Source organism: Hippocampus guttulatus, chromosome 8 (genome assembly GCF_054856545.1).
Source record: "Hippocampus guttulatus isolate MCC_2025c chromosome 8, RoL_Hgut_1.0, whole genome shotgun sequence".
Lineage (NCBI taxonomy): Eukaryota > Metazoa > Chordata > Actinopteri > Syngnathiformes > Syngnathidae > Hippocampus > Hippocampus guttulatus.
Window position 1 is genome coordinate 23,876,329 of NC_141268.1, and position 16,275 is coordinate 23,892,603.

At 56.4% G+C, this 16,275-nt stretch overlaps 1 protein-coding gene across 10 annotated transcripts in view; it reads right to left on the reverse strand.

Moving 5' to 3' along the window:
• Positions 1-16,275, reverse strand: part of sema3fb (sema domain, immunoglobulin domain (Ig), short basic domain, secreted, (semaphorin) 3Fb) — a 35,836-nt gene extending 19,561 nt beyond the window's left edge. For 7 of the 10 annotated variants that reach the window (XM_086118477.1, XM_086118475.1, XM_086118474.1 and 4 more), the window contains exon 1: positions 7,845-16,275. In XM_086118477.1, the coding sequence (XP_085974603.1) occupies positions 7,845-7,962 (118 nt within the window). In that variant the 5' untranslated portion in view covers positions 7,963-16,275. Of the gene's footprint in view, positions 1-3,041; positions 3,200-3,438; positions 3,872-7,844 lie in introns of those variants that run through there. The other 3 variants (XM_086118467.1, XM_086118470.1, XM_086118476.1) reach the window with 3 other exon arrangements.

Consider the following 16,275-nt stretch of genomic DNA (forward strand, 5'->3'; position numbering starts at 1 on the left):
GGACACAGCCTTGAAAACAAGGATTCCGAGGAACGCGAGAAGGCACGCGCGTCAGGCTCGGCGCACCCGACGATTTCCTTCAAAGCGCCAAGCCGCACGATAGCGTCCGTTCAATAGGTACCGTCAAACGGCGAGGGCCCCCCCCCCCCCCCCCCGAGTCCTGTGCTCAGTGCAAACTGTCCGACTGCGCGCATGGGTGGACAATTCTTTCTTTTGGTATTTCTCTGACGTTCACGGTTAGAATCGGCCACGTGCGCCGTTGTGGGCGTGAACACAACCGACTTGCTTCCCGGCCTGTGTGAGCAGCTTCTCCAATTCGGCGCGCCGTCTACACGCGGGACGCTACGGAATCAATTGCAAGAAGATCTCTCCTCGCCGATGATGTAAAGAGGGTCAGAGCGATGGCAGAGCAACCGTGATGTGAAGTCCGTTGCGCATCACCGCAGAGCTCAGAATCCGTGCACCTGCTCCTCCATCCGATTCATCAAAATGCCGTTACGCCACAACTTAGACCTGCTTCCACCTGCTCCAAAGTTCCGTCTACTTTCACGCCACCTCATTGTCAGGTGCGCCTCGGGCGCATGAAAGAAAACGCCCGGCGCGGCGCAGCGCGATGCGGGACGAATTTCCATTCACGCTAAAGTAGGCTTCGGTGGCACGTAAAACAAGATGCGGCAATTTTCTCGCCGAGCGCACGTGTACGCGCGCGGGGGGGCAAATCGTGACCGTCCATCACACGGTCTGCACACGCCTACGGGAGTAATTCCTAAAAATAATTTAGGCGATGCTATCTGCGCCCCCCACCGCACACCGAGCACTTGTTGCTCCTCATTAGACGAGAAGGAAACGGCTTGTCCAATGTCAGCTGCGCCTGAGGCGACAATCACACAGGGGAACAAACGTGGACAGTTTGACAGCCGATTGTCGAAATCTACTCGAGTGCGACAAAAACTAGATTTTAATGAGCGGTCGGTCTCTCCGCACTTGACTTTCCATTCAGAAGAGAGAGAGACACCCGCCCGTCAGACTTGATCTTTGACTGACAGGCTGCATATCCTCCGCCGTGACCTCGGCGGGAGCCATTCCAGCGGGGGCTTTAGAGCGACAGACCCGAACGCTTTCGGCAACAGATTTCCTTCTTCAAAATGAGAAAAAGGCAAACGAGTACGTCCATTTTGATGGCTTTTCTTACGGTGTACGTCATTGGAAGACGTGTGTAAGGGGCAAAACTGTGGAAAAAAAAACAAAAACAAAGTCTCTCGGGGCGCTGAACAGCACACCGCCCTCGGACGGGTTGTAACGGGGAAAGTCAATTCCTTGTGTGTTTTCTTACATACTTGGCCAATAAATTGGATTCCGAATGCGACCGAGAACCGTGCGCTTCTCGTGAATGACGCTTCTTCTACAACCAAGATCTGGGTGAGACACCGATGCTAAATTTCTCAAACAAAATCCTTTAGCTTCATCTCACGTTTGATTTTTTTTCCATCCTAATTAGGAAGACTGCGTTTGATGACTCGCCTTTCAAGCCCGGGGGCAATAGGCAGCGTTGAACAAAAGCTCCCGCCCAAGAATTGCACGCTTCTCTTAAAACATTTTCATTGACAACGAGTGAGACGAGTGAAAACGGACACTGTGCTAATCTTGGATCATCGCTCGGGCTCTACACAGTATGTCTTGTGCCTTGGCCAGAATTTGATCACCGCGAAAGAAAGGTCTCAAAATGCACACAGACTGCAAAATAATTATCGTATTCTCGGTTCTCTCGGCTCATTAGCGAAATTAAAATCGGACTACTGGCAGTCTGCTTCTTCACTCAGAACCTTGCGTCAGGATTAGGAGGGCACTCAAAGCTGTGTTCATTACAATGAATTCCTTGCAACATCAAAGGCTGATGTAGGTTTTTAACCGATGGAATAAAAAACGTCAAAGGAAAAAGAATCACGTTTTGGTGACGTGAGACAAATATTTTATGACGAATACAGTGAGCCAACAAAATAAAAGCATCGAAATATGAGCACGTATTCAACGGGGAAGGAAAGCGGCGGGCGCAGCAAAGAAACAGCGTGAGGTCGGATAAGATGACTCGATGCCCATCAAAACTATTTGAAGTGGAAAAATCCGACGCATTCCCAGCGGGGTTCGAGTCATAAACACAGGACTGGGCGAGCCCCGATTGTCTGTCTTTCTGGGGGGTGGGGGGGCTCGGGGGGCGCCGCAGCTCTCTCTCGAGATGGGCCGGACTCGCCCTCCGATGAAAAGTGAATTTCCGCCACACCTCAAGAGGCCATTGCCAAGCCGCCAGTTCACGTCGCTCAGAGAGATGGGGGGGGGGGGCGTGTCGAAAGAAAAGCAACCGGGAGGCGGAGGTTGGCCTCGGGAGCGAAGGGCTCGTCTCCGCATCCGTCCTAATCCCGCTGCCTGCCGCGGTTTGAGAACATGACAGAACTCGAAACCTCCTCCGGGCCGCGTCTTAACGACATTGAAAGGAACCCGGACGGAATAGCCGCGATTACGTGCGCGCGCCGCATCTTCGCGGACCGGCACGGACAAAGTCCTTTTCTTTGGTCTTCAAGGACATTCGCATTGCCGAATGTATTCCGCGATCGCTTCCCCGCTCGAGTCACGCAAATGAATTGACAGCCGCGTCGCCGTTGACGCAAAGCGGCCAAATATAATTCACGGTGCGATGTTCCCGTACGTGCGTCCGGACGCGCCTTCGAGACCGTCGACGAACACGCGACCGAGCTTCGCGGTGGGCCGGCAGCCTCGACGGACTCGCTGAAGAGTTAAGTCCGCGGGGCGTTCTAAGCGCGCCGGGTCGATCGAAGGCTCAAAATTGTCCCGGGGCGGGATGGCGAGCGCAAAGGGCGCTTTGTCTCCGCGTGCCCTGCGATTACCTGGCAACCGGTTGGGGGCGTACCCGAGCCCGCTGCCCCGAGACGGCCGGGGGAGGCTCCGGCACGCCCGCAGCCCTCCTGAGGAGAAGCGGCTCGCATTAGGGATGGCTGGCTCGTCTGCGTCGAAAAGCCAAAGCTCACCTCGGGGGTCCGGGCAGGTGACAGAGGGAGGCGCCGCGATCTTTGTCCGGTGGCACGCCGCCACGCGATTGGCAGGTAACTGCGGGTGTCGGCGAAGGTCCGCTTCGGTCATTTTCAAAAATGTTTGCGTTCGCGGGCTGTCCGCATTTCGGTGTCAGCTGCGATGGGAAACCGGGAAAAAGGAATAAAGAGCAATCCGCTTCGCCGTGAGCGCGCTTGCTTTGCTGGGAGATGATTAAAAAAATAAAAAATAAAAACAATTTATGTATGTCGAAAGGGTATGAAAAGCGAGGGAGTGAAACGGGATCCAAACTGTAGCAGAGCGGAGAGACTTTGGATCGTCTCCTAGAATGGGGGTCGGCGCAAGGAGAAGTGAGTGTGAAATCCTAGGACGTACCCCGCATGCCTCGTTTCTCCGCCTCCGCCTCCCTCGGGCAGAACAGTTCATCTTGGACTCCAGGTCGTTTGTCTTTCAGAGAGGAGATGCAAAGCAGCTACTCGGAAACTCTGGGAAACACCACAGGACTTTCCTGGGGGTGGGGCGGGTATGATATATGCTCCCCGAAAGTCACGTGGTAGAGCGGTAATAAAGTATTCATTACCTTTCCGTTGAACGGCTAAGTAGAAAAACAAGCAATTGGCAAGTCGTCCAACCCGGATTTAGGAGTGCCGCCCTTGCACTCAGGGACTTACAAAACAATGAGCTTGCGCGTCTCGCTCAAACAAGCCGGCAAAAGGAGGGAGGGACCGGACAAAATGAGCACGACTTTTGTGGAAAATAGCGGCGGCGGCGGCGGCGGCCACTTTCTCTCGGGCGCAATGCCAGAACGGCTCATTCGATTTCAACGGCGACTTGTGACATTTTCGCCTCCGCGTAGAGACCTCATTTTTCACAGCCGCGCGGACCGGCCGATCTATAGGATGCGCGGGGGAGGTCCGGCGGGAGGCCGCGCGCCGCGTCCATTGACGGATGCCGGTTCGATGGCCGCCCCCAGGTCTCTCGGCGCATGAATGAACTTCTCTGAATAAGAGCCTCACCCACGCAAACGCCCCTGCCGACGGTGAGCGGGTGAGGCCGAGCAAAACGGCAACAACGAGGGGAGTTTGCTTTCACTTTGTCGCCAATCGCAAGGGGAGACGGTGAAAAAGCACGGGGCACTTGCAAAAACCGCCCTCCGGGGGGGGGGGCACGGCTCTCAACGGGTGCTCCCTAAAGTCCACCCTCGCGCATTCCAATGAACACCTACTCCAAAAACCAGAAAAATCAGCATTTCAAAAGCACACGAAAGTGCACGCGTTGCGCTCAACCTCTTGTTTGCCGTGTGACCTCCCGCTGCTTTCAAATGCATCCGCAAACCGGTCTGATTTGTCCGGACCTGTGACTTTAGAACAGGCGCCAAAGAGCAGCCCGGAGACAATCACCCCAGCTTGACAGAAATCATCCGCGGACCTTTTTTCATTTTTGGGAAGAAGCGAGTTTTGTTTCGCTCGAGGTTGGAATCATTTATTGCGCCGCGTGTTGTTGTTGTTTTTCGATGGCAGTCCGAAGACAAACCGTGACGGTCGTTTGCAAAAAGCGCTACCTTCGGCTCTTCAAACGCCGCGCGTCCCCTGCGGGTACATCGGCAACAGTTTGACGGCAGAACATACCGGGATGCGGCCTCGACATGCACGTTTGCTCACACCTCAAGAATTTGCCAGGGAATGAAAAGAGGAGCCCGCTTTCGGCCGTTTACTTTCATGGAAGCGGATGAGCGCTATTTGGAAGAGCAACTCGCCGCCGCCGCGCAAAAGCATCGCTGAGCTTGCGTATCGCGGCAAAGGGGACCCATATTCTATCGTCCCGGTGGATTCGATGGAGTGCCGTCGTGCTTACTGACCGCTACTCTGGCGTGGCATTTTCTTCATCCGTAGGAGGTAACGGATCAGAAAAGCCCATTTCCCGAAGCTCGACGCAAAGTGTTTACAGCGCAAAGCGTACATGAAATCTCCTTTCCAAAAGGAATATTTACAAGGTGCCGTCCATCCCCGTTGGCTGGACTTTACTTCCGGGGGGTAGTGGACCCCGCACGGTTGTTTGCCTCCTCTTTGTTCGCACAAAAGCTAAAGCCCACGAAAGACCTCGACCGAGGGGTCAATTCCGCTTCCGGGAGAACGCTCCGATGCGGAAGCGACCGCGGAGATTTTGCGCAGATGTCGAGAAGCCTCCGTCACCCCGGCGAGACGGAGGTCCGCGAACGAGAGCCGTCACCGCGGACGAGAGCCGTCGCCGCGGACTCGGCTTCGGCCTCGGATACGCGCAAGCGAATGCGTGCGCTCAAATCTGCCGAGAGATCGCGCCAGCCAAAAGTAGCGATGGCTCAATACTTTGGAAAACATGGGCAGCCCGAAAAGGGGCTGTTTTTAGGCTCTTTAGAGCGCGGCGCCCGAGGGGGGAAAAAAAAACGGGCAACTTGAGCCGACGTCTAATCGGATTTGAGTCACAAAGGTACGACGCCTGGCTCGAGTCGTGGTACTCTCGGAAACTCCTTCCGCGTTTACGCTGTCCCGCTCCAGACCGATGCACGGTGGAAGCTCTTGACCAAATGATTCGGCCGCGTTGACAGTCTCAGGAGGAAAAGCGCCTCGACTCGGGCACGGTTTTACGTTCGGCGTTTGAGTATTAGCGGGATCGGGTGCGCTTCTTCACGCCACCGTCGGTCGGCCCCGGGCCTCGCTCGTTGCAAGTCGGCCGGTTGATCTTCTTGTTTGCTCCTAATTAGCCCATAGAATGGCTCTTAAGAAAAGCTAAAGTGCTAGCGGGAGTGTTTTTAGGCCCCCCCAACACACACACGCACGCACGTGTGGACCGAACAAGGTTATTATTTTTGCGGAAAAATGATTCTTCGTGTTGCATTTAGCAAATCGGGACAGAGGAGGTTTCGTCCCCGAGGCGAGCGATGCGCTTCTTGACGTTAGCAGAATGGAGCGTGCTCATTGTATTTGAGTATTCCCGGAAAGTTTTTGTTTTTTTTGGAAGTTCCGCGTTGACTCCCTTCCTAAAATACAGCACGTCTCGTTGCGGATTCGTCTCGTCTCAACTAATCTGAAAATGATTCCCCGGGGCTAGATTTGTTTCACCTCCCTCATTGAAAACAGCTTTCTCATCTGACACCGATGACACCTTTCCTGCCGAAACCGGCAGGCTTCTCGCTATCCTTTCTCCTCGGTTTACCGGCGCTGAAGTTTTAAACGTCCATTCTCAAAACCGAGCGGAGGACGTCTTCGAGACATCTGATGCCGTCGACCGCATTTCTAGCCGGCGCGTCAGTTGACGGCGGGGGTGTTGTTTGAACGCAGCCGTTCAAGGCTTCATAAAAAGAAGCAAATACAAAAATGTCCAAGGGTCGCGGCATCTGGCCAAACGGCACGCGGTAACGCATCGTCGGAAGCTCAAAAAGCAATTAAAGGAGACCGAGTCACGATATTGAACGGAGGGGGGGCGCATTCCCCCGAGACCGGCGGCTTCGGTAGACGCCGACATTCACATCGACCGGAGAGCCAAACACAAGCAGGTAGGCGAGACGCTCCAGCCTCGCTCTCGCTCTCTCTTTTTTTTTTAAAAGCAAAATCAAAGAGAAGCGGCGCCCGCCTCGGACCGCCAATCATCTCGCATGCGTCAGGGATGCGCCAATTCTAAAGCATCCGATGAAATGTTGCTTTCTACGGATCAGCGAGAGAAAAGAAGGCACACAAATACACCACAGCCCCGCCCGCCCAAAATACAAATACAAGCTGTGTGCAAAAAGCGAACGAAAATGATATTTGAAATGGAAAAGGAAAAAGGCCGCCCTCTGGATGCGCTCAGCGACGTGCGAAATCCTTCCCGATTGAAGAAGGAAAACGACTTTGACAACAAAGCGTGCCGCCGGTCCACTTAATTAAGTCAACTTGTTGGAGGGAGCGCCGGGAAATGGAAAGCAAAGCGAACAGGGGCGGCGCCGCCGCCGCCGCCGGCCTCCTCGGCTTTTCTCTCGATGCTAATCAAAGGCTTGATCTGCAGACCCCCGCAGAATCCACCTCACCTCATCCGGACGGCCTCCGAGGCACAAAGCCGGACGGGGACGGATCACGTGGCGGCCGACGAGTTCTCGCACGTCATCGTTGCACAGGGAACGGCCGCAAAGGCCGTTGGATACGGTCTGCATTCGATGAGCTGAAATGAGGGCGACGGGAGCCCGAAATGTCTTTTTTGCTTCCGTCCGGAGAGATGCGCTGCAAGTCGAGCGAGCGAAAGGTATGAACGAGGCCGGCGCGCTTTCCCCCGATTTAAAACGGTGGCCGCGACGTGCTCTTTTGAAACGAGAGGAGGGATCGAGAACGACGCGCGGTGCCTCTTCTTACCCCAAAAATCAATCAAAGCCGTTTTAGGGCCGCCCTCGTCCGCGCCCGCCGCGCATCCTGCTCGGCCGGTGGCGAATTTGGCCTTTTATTTCAATGGACAACGAGCGCCGACGGAGAGTTTTCGCCTTGGCGGAAGTGGAAAACAAGCGAGCGTCCGAGACGATGAAAGCCAAAGAAAAACGCCCTCCGTGGCTACGGATGAAGGTGGGAAACTATCGGATTCCCACACCGCCGAGCGTGCCGGGGTCCCGACCCGTCGCCTCGCAATGGCGGGGCCACCGCAAACGGGCTACCGAGCCCGTGCCGGAATGAATCGGCTCTGTCGAACCACTACGACGAGAATGCTCCGCAGTCCGCGGGGGAAAAAAAAAAAAAGACAAAGAAAATCAATCATTGCAATGAAACGTGACGGGGTCTTACCTTTGAAGGAGACGAAGACGCGAGGCGCAGCCGGCGGCTCGTTGCTCATCGGGCTCCCCGCAGCAAAGCTGCACAGCGCCAGGACGCTGCCGGCCGTCCACAGACCGCGCAGCTGCATGGCCGATCCGCTTGCGGTCGCGCGCGATCGCAGATGTAATCCCCAAAGGTGAGAAAGAAAAAAACTGCGGGAACAAAATTGAGCCCGTCAGATTAAAAACCAACAACTTGTTGATTGGGGTTTTTTTTTTTCTCATTTGCTCACTGTATTGTTTTTCAAATGTGCTCCATCAATAAAGTGGACCGGATTGGAAAAAGAATTGAGGATGGGCACACGAAGAAAAAACGTAAGCGCGTTGAGCTGCGACGTCAGATGAATTGAAAAGATTGAAAGAAAAAAACCAATTCCCCCATACGTCATGACTGAACCCCGTCCAATTGCGATGTCCACTTTTCAAAAGTCTGAAAAGACCAAAACGGCTTTGCCGGAGTGGATTTATGAGCAAAAGCGGCCGTTGAGGGTCCCGCTTCGGACCGCCAACGGGTTAAGGAGCCAGCTGTTGATTCCGAGAGCGAAGCCGAGCGCTTCACTCCGGCAGATGAAATCAAACAAGGCACCGAGAGAGAGAGCAAACCAAAAAGAGGCGAGAAGACGCTCGATTCCAGCGAATCCATTCACTGCGTGCCAAGGTCAACCGCTCCGTATTGGACACATCGGAACGCATTCGCCACCGGTCGAATTTCGGGCGCAGCGTTCGGCCGCGGAGGCGACCGATAATTGGCGATGCCCGCACATTGAATTCAAACAAAGCCATCTCTGGAATTCCTTCGCAGCTTGACGAGGCGGGCGTATTCCTTTACGATCGCCTGAAAAATGTGCAAGAACGAGCGCGCGTGTGACGGACTGGCGGGCAGCCTTGGCTACGGTCCGGGGGGGTCGGATCTCAAGTTCAAGTGAAAAGCTTCTTCGGTCCGGCGTTTCATGTCGGCATCGAGTCGGTGGTCGAGCGGCAGGGAGCCGCCGCACTATTTGGCCCACGTTTCAAATAGTGGACATACAAAAGGCGGTCAAACGCCAGCGAAGTCGCGGCGCTCCGAATGGCGTTCGGGCAGGGAAAAGGACACAAACAACGGCGAGCGACGATCACCTACCTGTACCTGGCTGGCGAGCGCGGCGTCGACGGCAACGGCCCAACTTCAGAGCCGGCGCGGCCGCTCGCTGAAACAAAAGCCCCAAATGTCGAGCTCTTCCGCGTCCGAGTCGAGAGTCCCCGCGCGCGTGCGTCCTCGCCGACTGACAACGTTCAACGCTTCCAGACTGAAAAGGTGGCCGAAAGAAAGGCGAGCGGCGCCATCCGCGCATCTCCGGGTGGGCTGGAAAGCAAGCGGCGTGGAGCAAAGTCCCCCGAGGTGGACGCGCAGACTCGAGGTGCAGACGCGCGGCGAGGCGAGGCGTAGGGGGGGGGGAACTCTCGACCAAAAGTTGCCCACTCCCGAGTGACTGGAGAGAGGCGGGGCGGGAGCAGGTGGATGAGGAGGCCGGCTCGCCGTAGCCACACCCACGGGGGCGGGCCACACCCAGGGGGCGGGCCACACCCAGGGGGCGGGCCACACCCAGGCCAAGCCAAGAGAGCCCCAAACCTCACCAGGACCGCGCTGGACTTCCCCGAATGGCGCTCCTTTTTACGCTTTGGCAAACGTCTCGGGAACAAGGCTAAAGCTTCTCATATTTGCCTCGGTCAAAGACGGCAAGAGCAGTCTCGGTTGGCAATGTTTGGCAAAATCTCATCCAAAAGTGCCGGTCAAGGCAATGCTTTCCTTTTTTTTGGTCGACCGCCACTGTCGGTCGATTTAACGATGGTCTCTTATTGTGGCTGAAGTCCGCATCGATCCAAAACTGGGGTGCGCCCTTGCATCGAGAGACCAACGCAACTCCTGTGAACTCCATTCAAAAAAAAGGTTATCACAGCGTCGAATGAGAGCGCAGAAAATGGAGCGAATGTCGCTTCCATTTATTCCAAATTAAAAGTCTTATCTGAGGCGAGGGGCAAGACGTTTAATTCGGACGACGGGCTGAAATTGATGATAAGGTCTTTCATTTGTTCTTTTATTCACGCGACGATTGGACGGACGCTTCGGTAACGCAGCTGCGGCACCAAAGCGCGGAGTCAATCGGATTTGGAAAAAATCCCATCCGCTCGATGTCCTTTCTCACTCAGACTGGCTGACCCTTATTCAAATCCAATCTGCTTCTTTAATTTGCATCTGAGGCGGGAAACAAAAGTTTGTCAGCCGCCATCTCACAAGGGTGAGCGGAATTCGCCTTTTCTCCCTCGCGGTGACTCCGAAGTCGCCGATCCTCCGAGCGGCCCGGCGCGAAGGACGCCTTTGCGAGCCTTGCGCGGCCAAAAAGGAGTCCTTCCTTTCACTCCGCGCCGGTCGACATCGTCCGCATTCAGGACAAGGTTTCTCTTTGAGACAAACGGGTGGAATTCTTCGGAGGAAAGGCCTTTTGAATCCAAAACGAAAATGGACGGGCACCGCCGGCGGAGGTGGAGCGGGGCCCTCGAGCGGCCACGGAAGCCGATGACGGAGCGCCCCGACAACTGCCGAGGCGGTGCCGGAAGGGGGCCCCGGCGCGAGGGCAACGGCGAGGAAATTGCACCGGCTCGCGTCGGTGACTCTGAGCTGCGATCGCGCCGACCTTTAACCGAGGCCCCCACGTCCGGCTTCCGTTTCCGGAGCCGGACGGGACACGCCCTGCTTTTCCGACGGCCGCGCCCGTTCCGCCAAATACCGCGCCGCATTTCCATTCGCAGATACTCACTCGCTCGCTCGGGGGAAGCCTTTCGAGCGGCCGAACAAAACAAGCGTTCCGACGGACGACGCCGAAGACCTTCGCGTCTCGCGTGCCGCCGTCCCGTCCCTCGTACGGAGATGTCGGCCATTCCGACTGGAGCCGCGGAGGAAATAAGATCAAGCGTGTCCCTTCCGCGCCCTTTCCTCTACATGGGACGCGGATGCCGCGGTTCCACTTTCAATATTGAAAGGGCGGCATTAGAGGGGCGTTTGTGTTCAAAACTGAAGCGGGAAGCCATCCTCCAAGGGCCCACGCCCAATTTTCTCAAATCACGCTTCTCGCACTCGGATACGACAAGTATTTGCTTTTGGACGAGACGGGTCGGACGAGCAGTTTCTGCGCGCGCGCGCATGATGTGAAAAGGACAGTTTGGTTTGGGTCCTTTGTGGGGGACGGAACACGAAACCCCGTGAAAAAAAAATTGCCCGCGCATTTTACAATTTATCCTTGCACGTGAAGCGTTTTAGAGGATAAAGAGGTGTGAATCGTGTCCGGGAGAGGGGGGGGGGAGGGTGTTCAGATGTCACCCCAGCCAGGTTCAGCCCCGCGACAGAAGTTTCCCCTTTTGAAAGAGACGAGACATGGCCGCATCGGAAAATAACAATCGGGCAGAACGAAGCCATTTTCTAATGGACGGCTTGCGACGACAACGACGCGGATGGAAATGGGAGCGGGCCAAAACGACGGCGCCGGACAAGGCTCTCTCTCCAATGAGCCGTGGCCGAAGCGCCGTCGCTTACGAATACATTTCGCTCCCTCGCCGTCGGCGCAGCTGGACTAAATGCAAACATCCCGGCCCCGAAGCCCAAATGCCACTTGAAGAGCGCCCCCCCTTTTTCCTCCCCCGTCTTCAGCGGCCATGATTTCAGGTAGAAAGTTGAAAAGAAAACAGCGAGGAGGAGTCCGCCACGTCTCCAGGGTACGCCTGCCTGCAGCGAATAAGAAAGGATGAAAGAATCCTTTGTTTGGCCAGACAACAAGCTAACAACCAAATACTGTAGCGGCGGGGGCGTGCGGATGGCGCCGCGTCTCCCTCAACTTGAAGGCCGCCGAGCGGCCCGAGCAGAAACGCAAAAGTCATCGGGGAAGGTACGCGGCACGGAACGGCCGATCGGATCCGCCGCCCCTTCTCGGAGCGCGGCCACTTTGAGCAGACGTCGTCGTTGTTGCGACCCTCACGCATAGAGTGAACCAACCATCGCGGTGGTGGTTTCGGGGTTGCGGCGGAGGTGGCGAGCGCGCCGCCCCTTTGACTCCGGCTCGAGTCATTTCCTTCTTTGTCCCTTTGACTCGCGTCTGCTCGCGGCCATGCAAATAGGAGACACCCCCACCCCCCCCCTTTGATCGCCACCTGTACCTTCAAGCTGGAGCTTCCCCGCTGGGGGGCATCCGGAGGACACCGGCCATCCATTGACATGGAAACGCGGCCGCCGTTGGGAAGCGGCGCATTATTTACACAAGCGCACAAAAGAGCCGCAATTTGTTTCGGGGAGGAAACGTCGGACTTTGGTCTGCGTGAGCAATCTTCGGCTTGTTTTTGCGCTCGTTGACCACGCGCGACGCCATCATCGCCGCGCATAAACACGCATCGATGTCAATGTAACTTTGCGGTATGTCGAGAGTACGTCCGGCACGGATCGACTCGCCCGCGGGGAACCGATGGGCCGTGCGCGCCGTCCATCTGGAGGCGGCGCATTTCTTATGGACGCTTGGCGTCGCTTTTCTGAGGCGGCGTTGAAGACTTTGATGGCGAGTACGCGGTATCCACGGCGACCGGCGTTCCCTCCGAACGGAGCCTTCGGTGTCTAGACCGAGTAAGCGAGCGGCGGTCGGGTGAGGCCGAAGGGAGTCCGGCGCGCCCGTTTTCTTGCGAGATCAGGGCCGCGCCTCTTTGTCATTGTTTCCCGGTTACTACGGTAACGGGAGACGCTCCGGGCTTCGATCCGAGCGGCGACGGTCACGCCAAAAGCATCCCGTCTCGTGTCAAACGGTCGGTCCGAAACGTCGAGGCTTCGGCAAAGTATCCGTGTCACGGAAGCATCGCGTCTCCCGCGTCGTCAGACTTCATATGAGGACTCGCGCGTCTCCGGAGACGGCGCTTCCCTCCCGAGCGACGACGGGCATCAAAGGCCAGCGTGTCCGTCACGAGTCGACGTGAGCGGCCTCGTTTGCTTTGAAGGCGCTCGAGCCCCCCGCGCGCAGATGAATGTGGGGACTTCAAAACAAAAGGCAGACAGAAAAAGACCCCCCCCCCCTCGCTGCGGGTCCCGACGTCTTTGCGCAAGTCGTCCGCGCGGAATGCCGAGCGGCTGCCGCCTCATCCTTTGTCGTCCCGCCATGGAGGATGTGAGGAGGGGCTGAAGATGGCAAGCTTTGCTCTTCCTTTGAACTCGGCGAAATCCGGCCCGGTATTTGGACTTGCCAAACCTCGGCTCGCTCCGAGAACATTTGGGGGGGGGGGGGGGAGGATGACACGATGTCGACCCGTCTCGTGTCGCGTTGCAAATGTCAAGGGGTATTTTTCGGCAAGTGACGGCCGCCGCCGCCGCCCGTGTCAGGTGCGGAGTCGCGCAAGGGATCGCCCGGTGGCGCCGGGGCCCGATTCGAAACGGATCCGGAAAGCGGATCGGACGGGGAAAGGCCCGCAAAGGCTCCTCTTTCTTTTGGAATGTTTCCAAACGGCCAGAAGCGGAAGGTGAGCTCCCTCGCTTTGCATCTGCCCCGGGGTCATCGCAGACAGCGCGGTCGCCGACTCCGTGCGACCGCGGAGCGAGAGGCCTCGTCCTGCGCGTTGGCCTATCAAGGCCCCCCCTCATCCCGCACGCGCGTACCAACCCGGCACGGCAGAGCAAAGCGAGGCCCCATTCCCAAGGCCCGGCTCTGCGCTCCGAGCGGGGGATGTGGAGTAACGAAGGAACCGATTAGAGAGTGACCGCTGGCTATCTTTTGGAGTCCCTTCCTCCCCTGTGCGAAGAGAGGTGGGGGTGGGGGGGGGGGGGCTTCATGAGAAATGTGGGATCAGAGATGACCACTACGCTGGCTTGTCATTCTGGGCGGGGATCGTCCATTTGCCACGGGAGCCAAAGCACCGGGCCGGCTTCGGCTCAACTTGCGGGATGATGTCTGAAATTGCCGACAAATATTTGGCTCCCGCACCTCTCAGGAATGCAAAATGGAATGAAATATGCAAGTGTTTGCGGCTCGGCTTCGAGCCCACTAAGAAGTCTTCCTCCATCCTTTCATTTTTAGAATCGCCGATGCCGGTCAGAGTCACGGGCGGCTTCAGCCTGTGACGGGGGAGTAATGACGCGGATGTCAAGGCCCCCCCTGCGGGTCATCTTGCTATTGGCCAAAGGTGTGGCCCAAAATGTATTTTGAGCATCGCTTCAGAAAACAAAAAACGCCACCGGATCGGTCGATACATCGGCGCTGGTTAGGCGCGCGGCTAAAAAGAGCAGCTCACATCCACGCTGTGATTGTTTGCTGATAAGAAAGATAAGCGAGCGCGAAGACGAGAAAGAACAGCGAGTGCCAATCGTGCCGCAATCTGTTTGGGCGCCAGACCGTTTTCGCACTTAGCTTCCACCGGTTGCAAAAAAAAAAAAAGCCCTTTTGCCGATGAATCGAGTCGTTCGCCGCGGTCACGATTTGCACCGTCGCGGACTCGGGCCGGCGGGTGTGTTTCATCTTTGTGAGAAAGATCTCAAATTCCGAAAAAGACACGGATAAACAGACATATGCGGCGCTGGCGTCCCACGAGACATCGCTGGGCAGAAGATGCGACTTCCCGTTGGACAAAGACGGCGTTTTCTCCTCGTCCTTTCCGGGAGGCAAACGCAGTTTGCTATCAAGGACAATATTTGCCCATCCGTCTGCGTCGACCGAGCGCCAAAGTAAATCTTGAGAAATGCGCATTCCCCGACATCTCGTCCGGCGCCGATCGTGCGCATGCGATATGAATGAGCGGCTCGCGCATCTTCTCGGCTGCCTTTGAAGAACTCTGCAATCTTTTCTTTTGCTTCGTGGATGAAAACCTGGTCTGCGGGGGATAGCCGAGGAGATCAGAGACACCAGCGCACTTTTTCTCCCCCCCCCCCCCCGGCGTAGCAAGGATGCACTCCTGCGGCGAGAATGTCTCAAAGCCTTTCCAGGTTGAGCCAAAGCCTCGGTTCACCAAAAGAGCAAACAAAGTCTGTTTGACAGCTGCTCACTTGGCCAAAAATCTGTTCAAAGATATCTGGACACACGCACACACGCACAAAAGAAGCGCCTCATGTCAAAGGCCATATGATTCGGAGCCATTTCCATCTTCACTTCTCCGAGACTTGAATTTGACTTTTTGGTGTGTTTTTTTTGTACTCGCTACGCTCTTTGATATTCATTGAGTGTCGCTTCAAGGGAAGGCGGCGAATTGTCTGTTTTTGCCTCGGCCGACTTGAAAGGGTTGAAGGAGCGAGAGGAGCTCGCCGCTTCTTCAGACACCAGTCACCCAAAGTGCCCTCGTCTCCTCAATCTCCGACAACAGCCCAACGCGGAAAGTCGGGGACGAAAATCATCTCTGGCCTTTAACTGCCGCTGACTTTCAGCGTGGATTCGCGTCAGCGGGCGATGGGGTGCGCTGCTCCCGAACCTCCGAGGAAAAAATCTGCGACTCGGGCGGAAGAGGAAAGTGGCGAAAAGACAAAAGGATGACGGCCGCGCGTGACAAATAAAATCCCTCGCTTTTGGCAAGGGAGAGCTCGGCGAGCACGGACGGCGCGCTTCGGACAGAAAAAAAACGCCTAACCCGCCGCGGATCAAATCGGAGAAGATTTCATGGGCTCCCGCAAGCCCCCGTCCGATGCGTCGCCGTCGACGGCTCCTTCAAAACGCACGTCACGTTGCGGTTCCCTTTTTTGGAAATCCGGCAACTTGTTTTGCCGGCGAAACACGAGCCTCGTCGTGGACTCTAAACAAAAGCCGGCGACAGCGACGGGCGGATAAGGATCGGTCCCATCGGAAAATGCCGCGTGCGGGTTGACCGTTTCATGTCAGCCGGCGGCAAAAGGACGGCCCGAGTACATTCCAAAGACGTCATTCTTCCACAACGCACTTTGCTTTGGTCTGATTGCGATGACAACAAACCTTTTCAAGGGAGGCGCACCGATGCTCAACCCCGTCCTCCCAAAACAAAACAACAACAAAAAAAAAACAACAACCCTCCAGCACACGTCGGTCGTACTTGAGAGGGGCATTGGCGCGCACACAAAAGTAAGCGGCGGCAGAAAAAGGCAAGCTACAATCCCTCAGCGCCGCATACGGGCAAGGGGACCAGGGCGGCGTCGCGACGATGAGCCGACACGGACGCGGAAAGAAAGCGGGGACCAGACGACGGGGCGCACCCGCCGATGGACAGAAAACGAGGAAAAGGGCCGATGAGGATATGCGGAGAGGAAAATGAGCAGACGTCAGGCGTGAAAGACACAAATCCAACCGCAGATGGTGGCATCGCTTCACCGAGAGCCCCAAATGTCCGCAAAAGTCGACGTTGACCGTCCAACTGAAAGACAAAACGCTCACAAAAGGATACTGGCA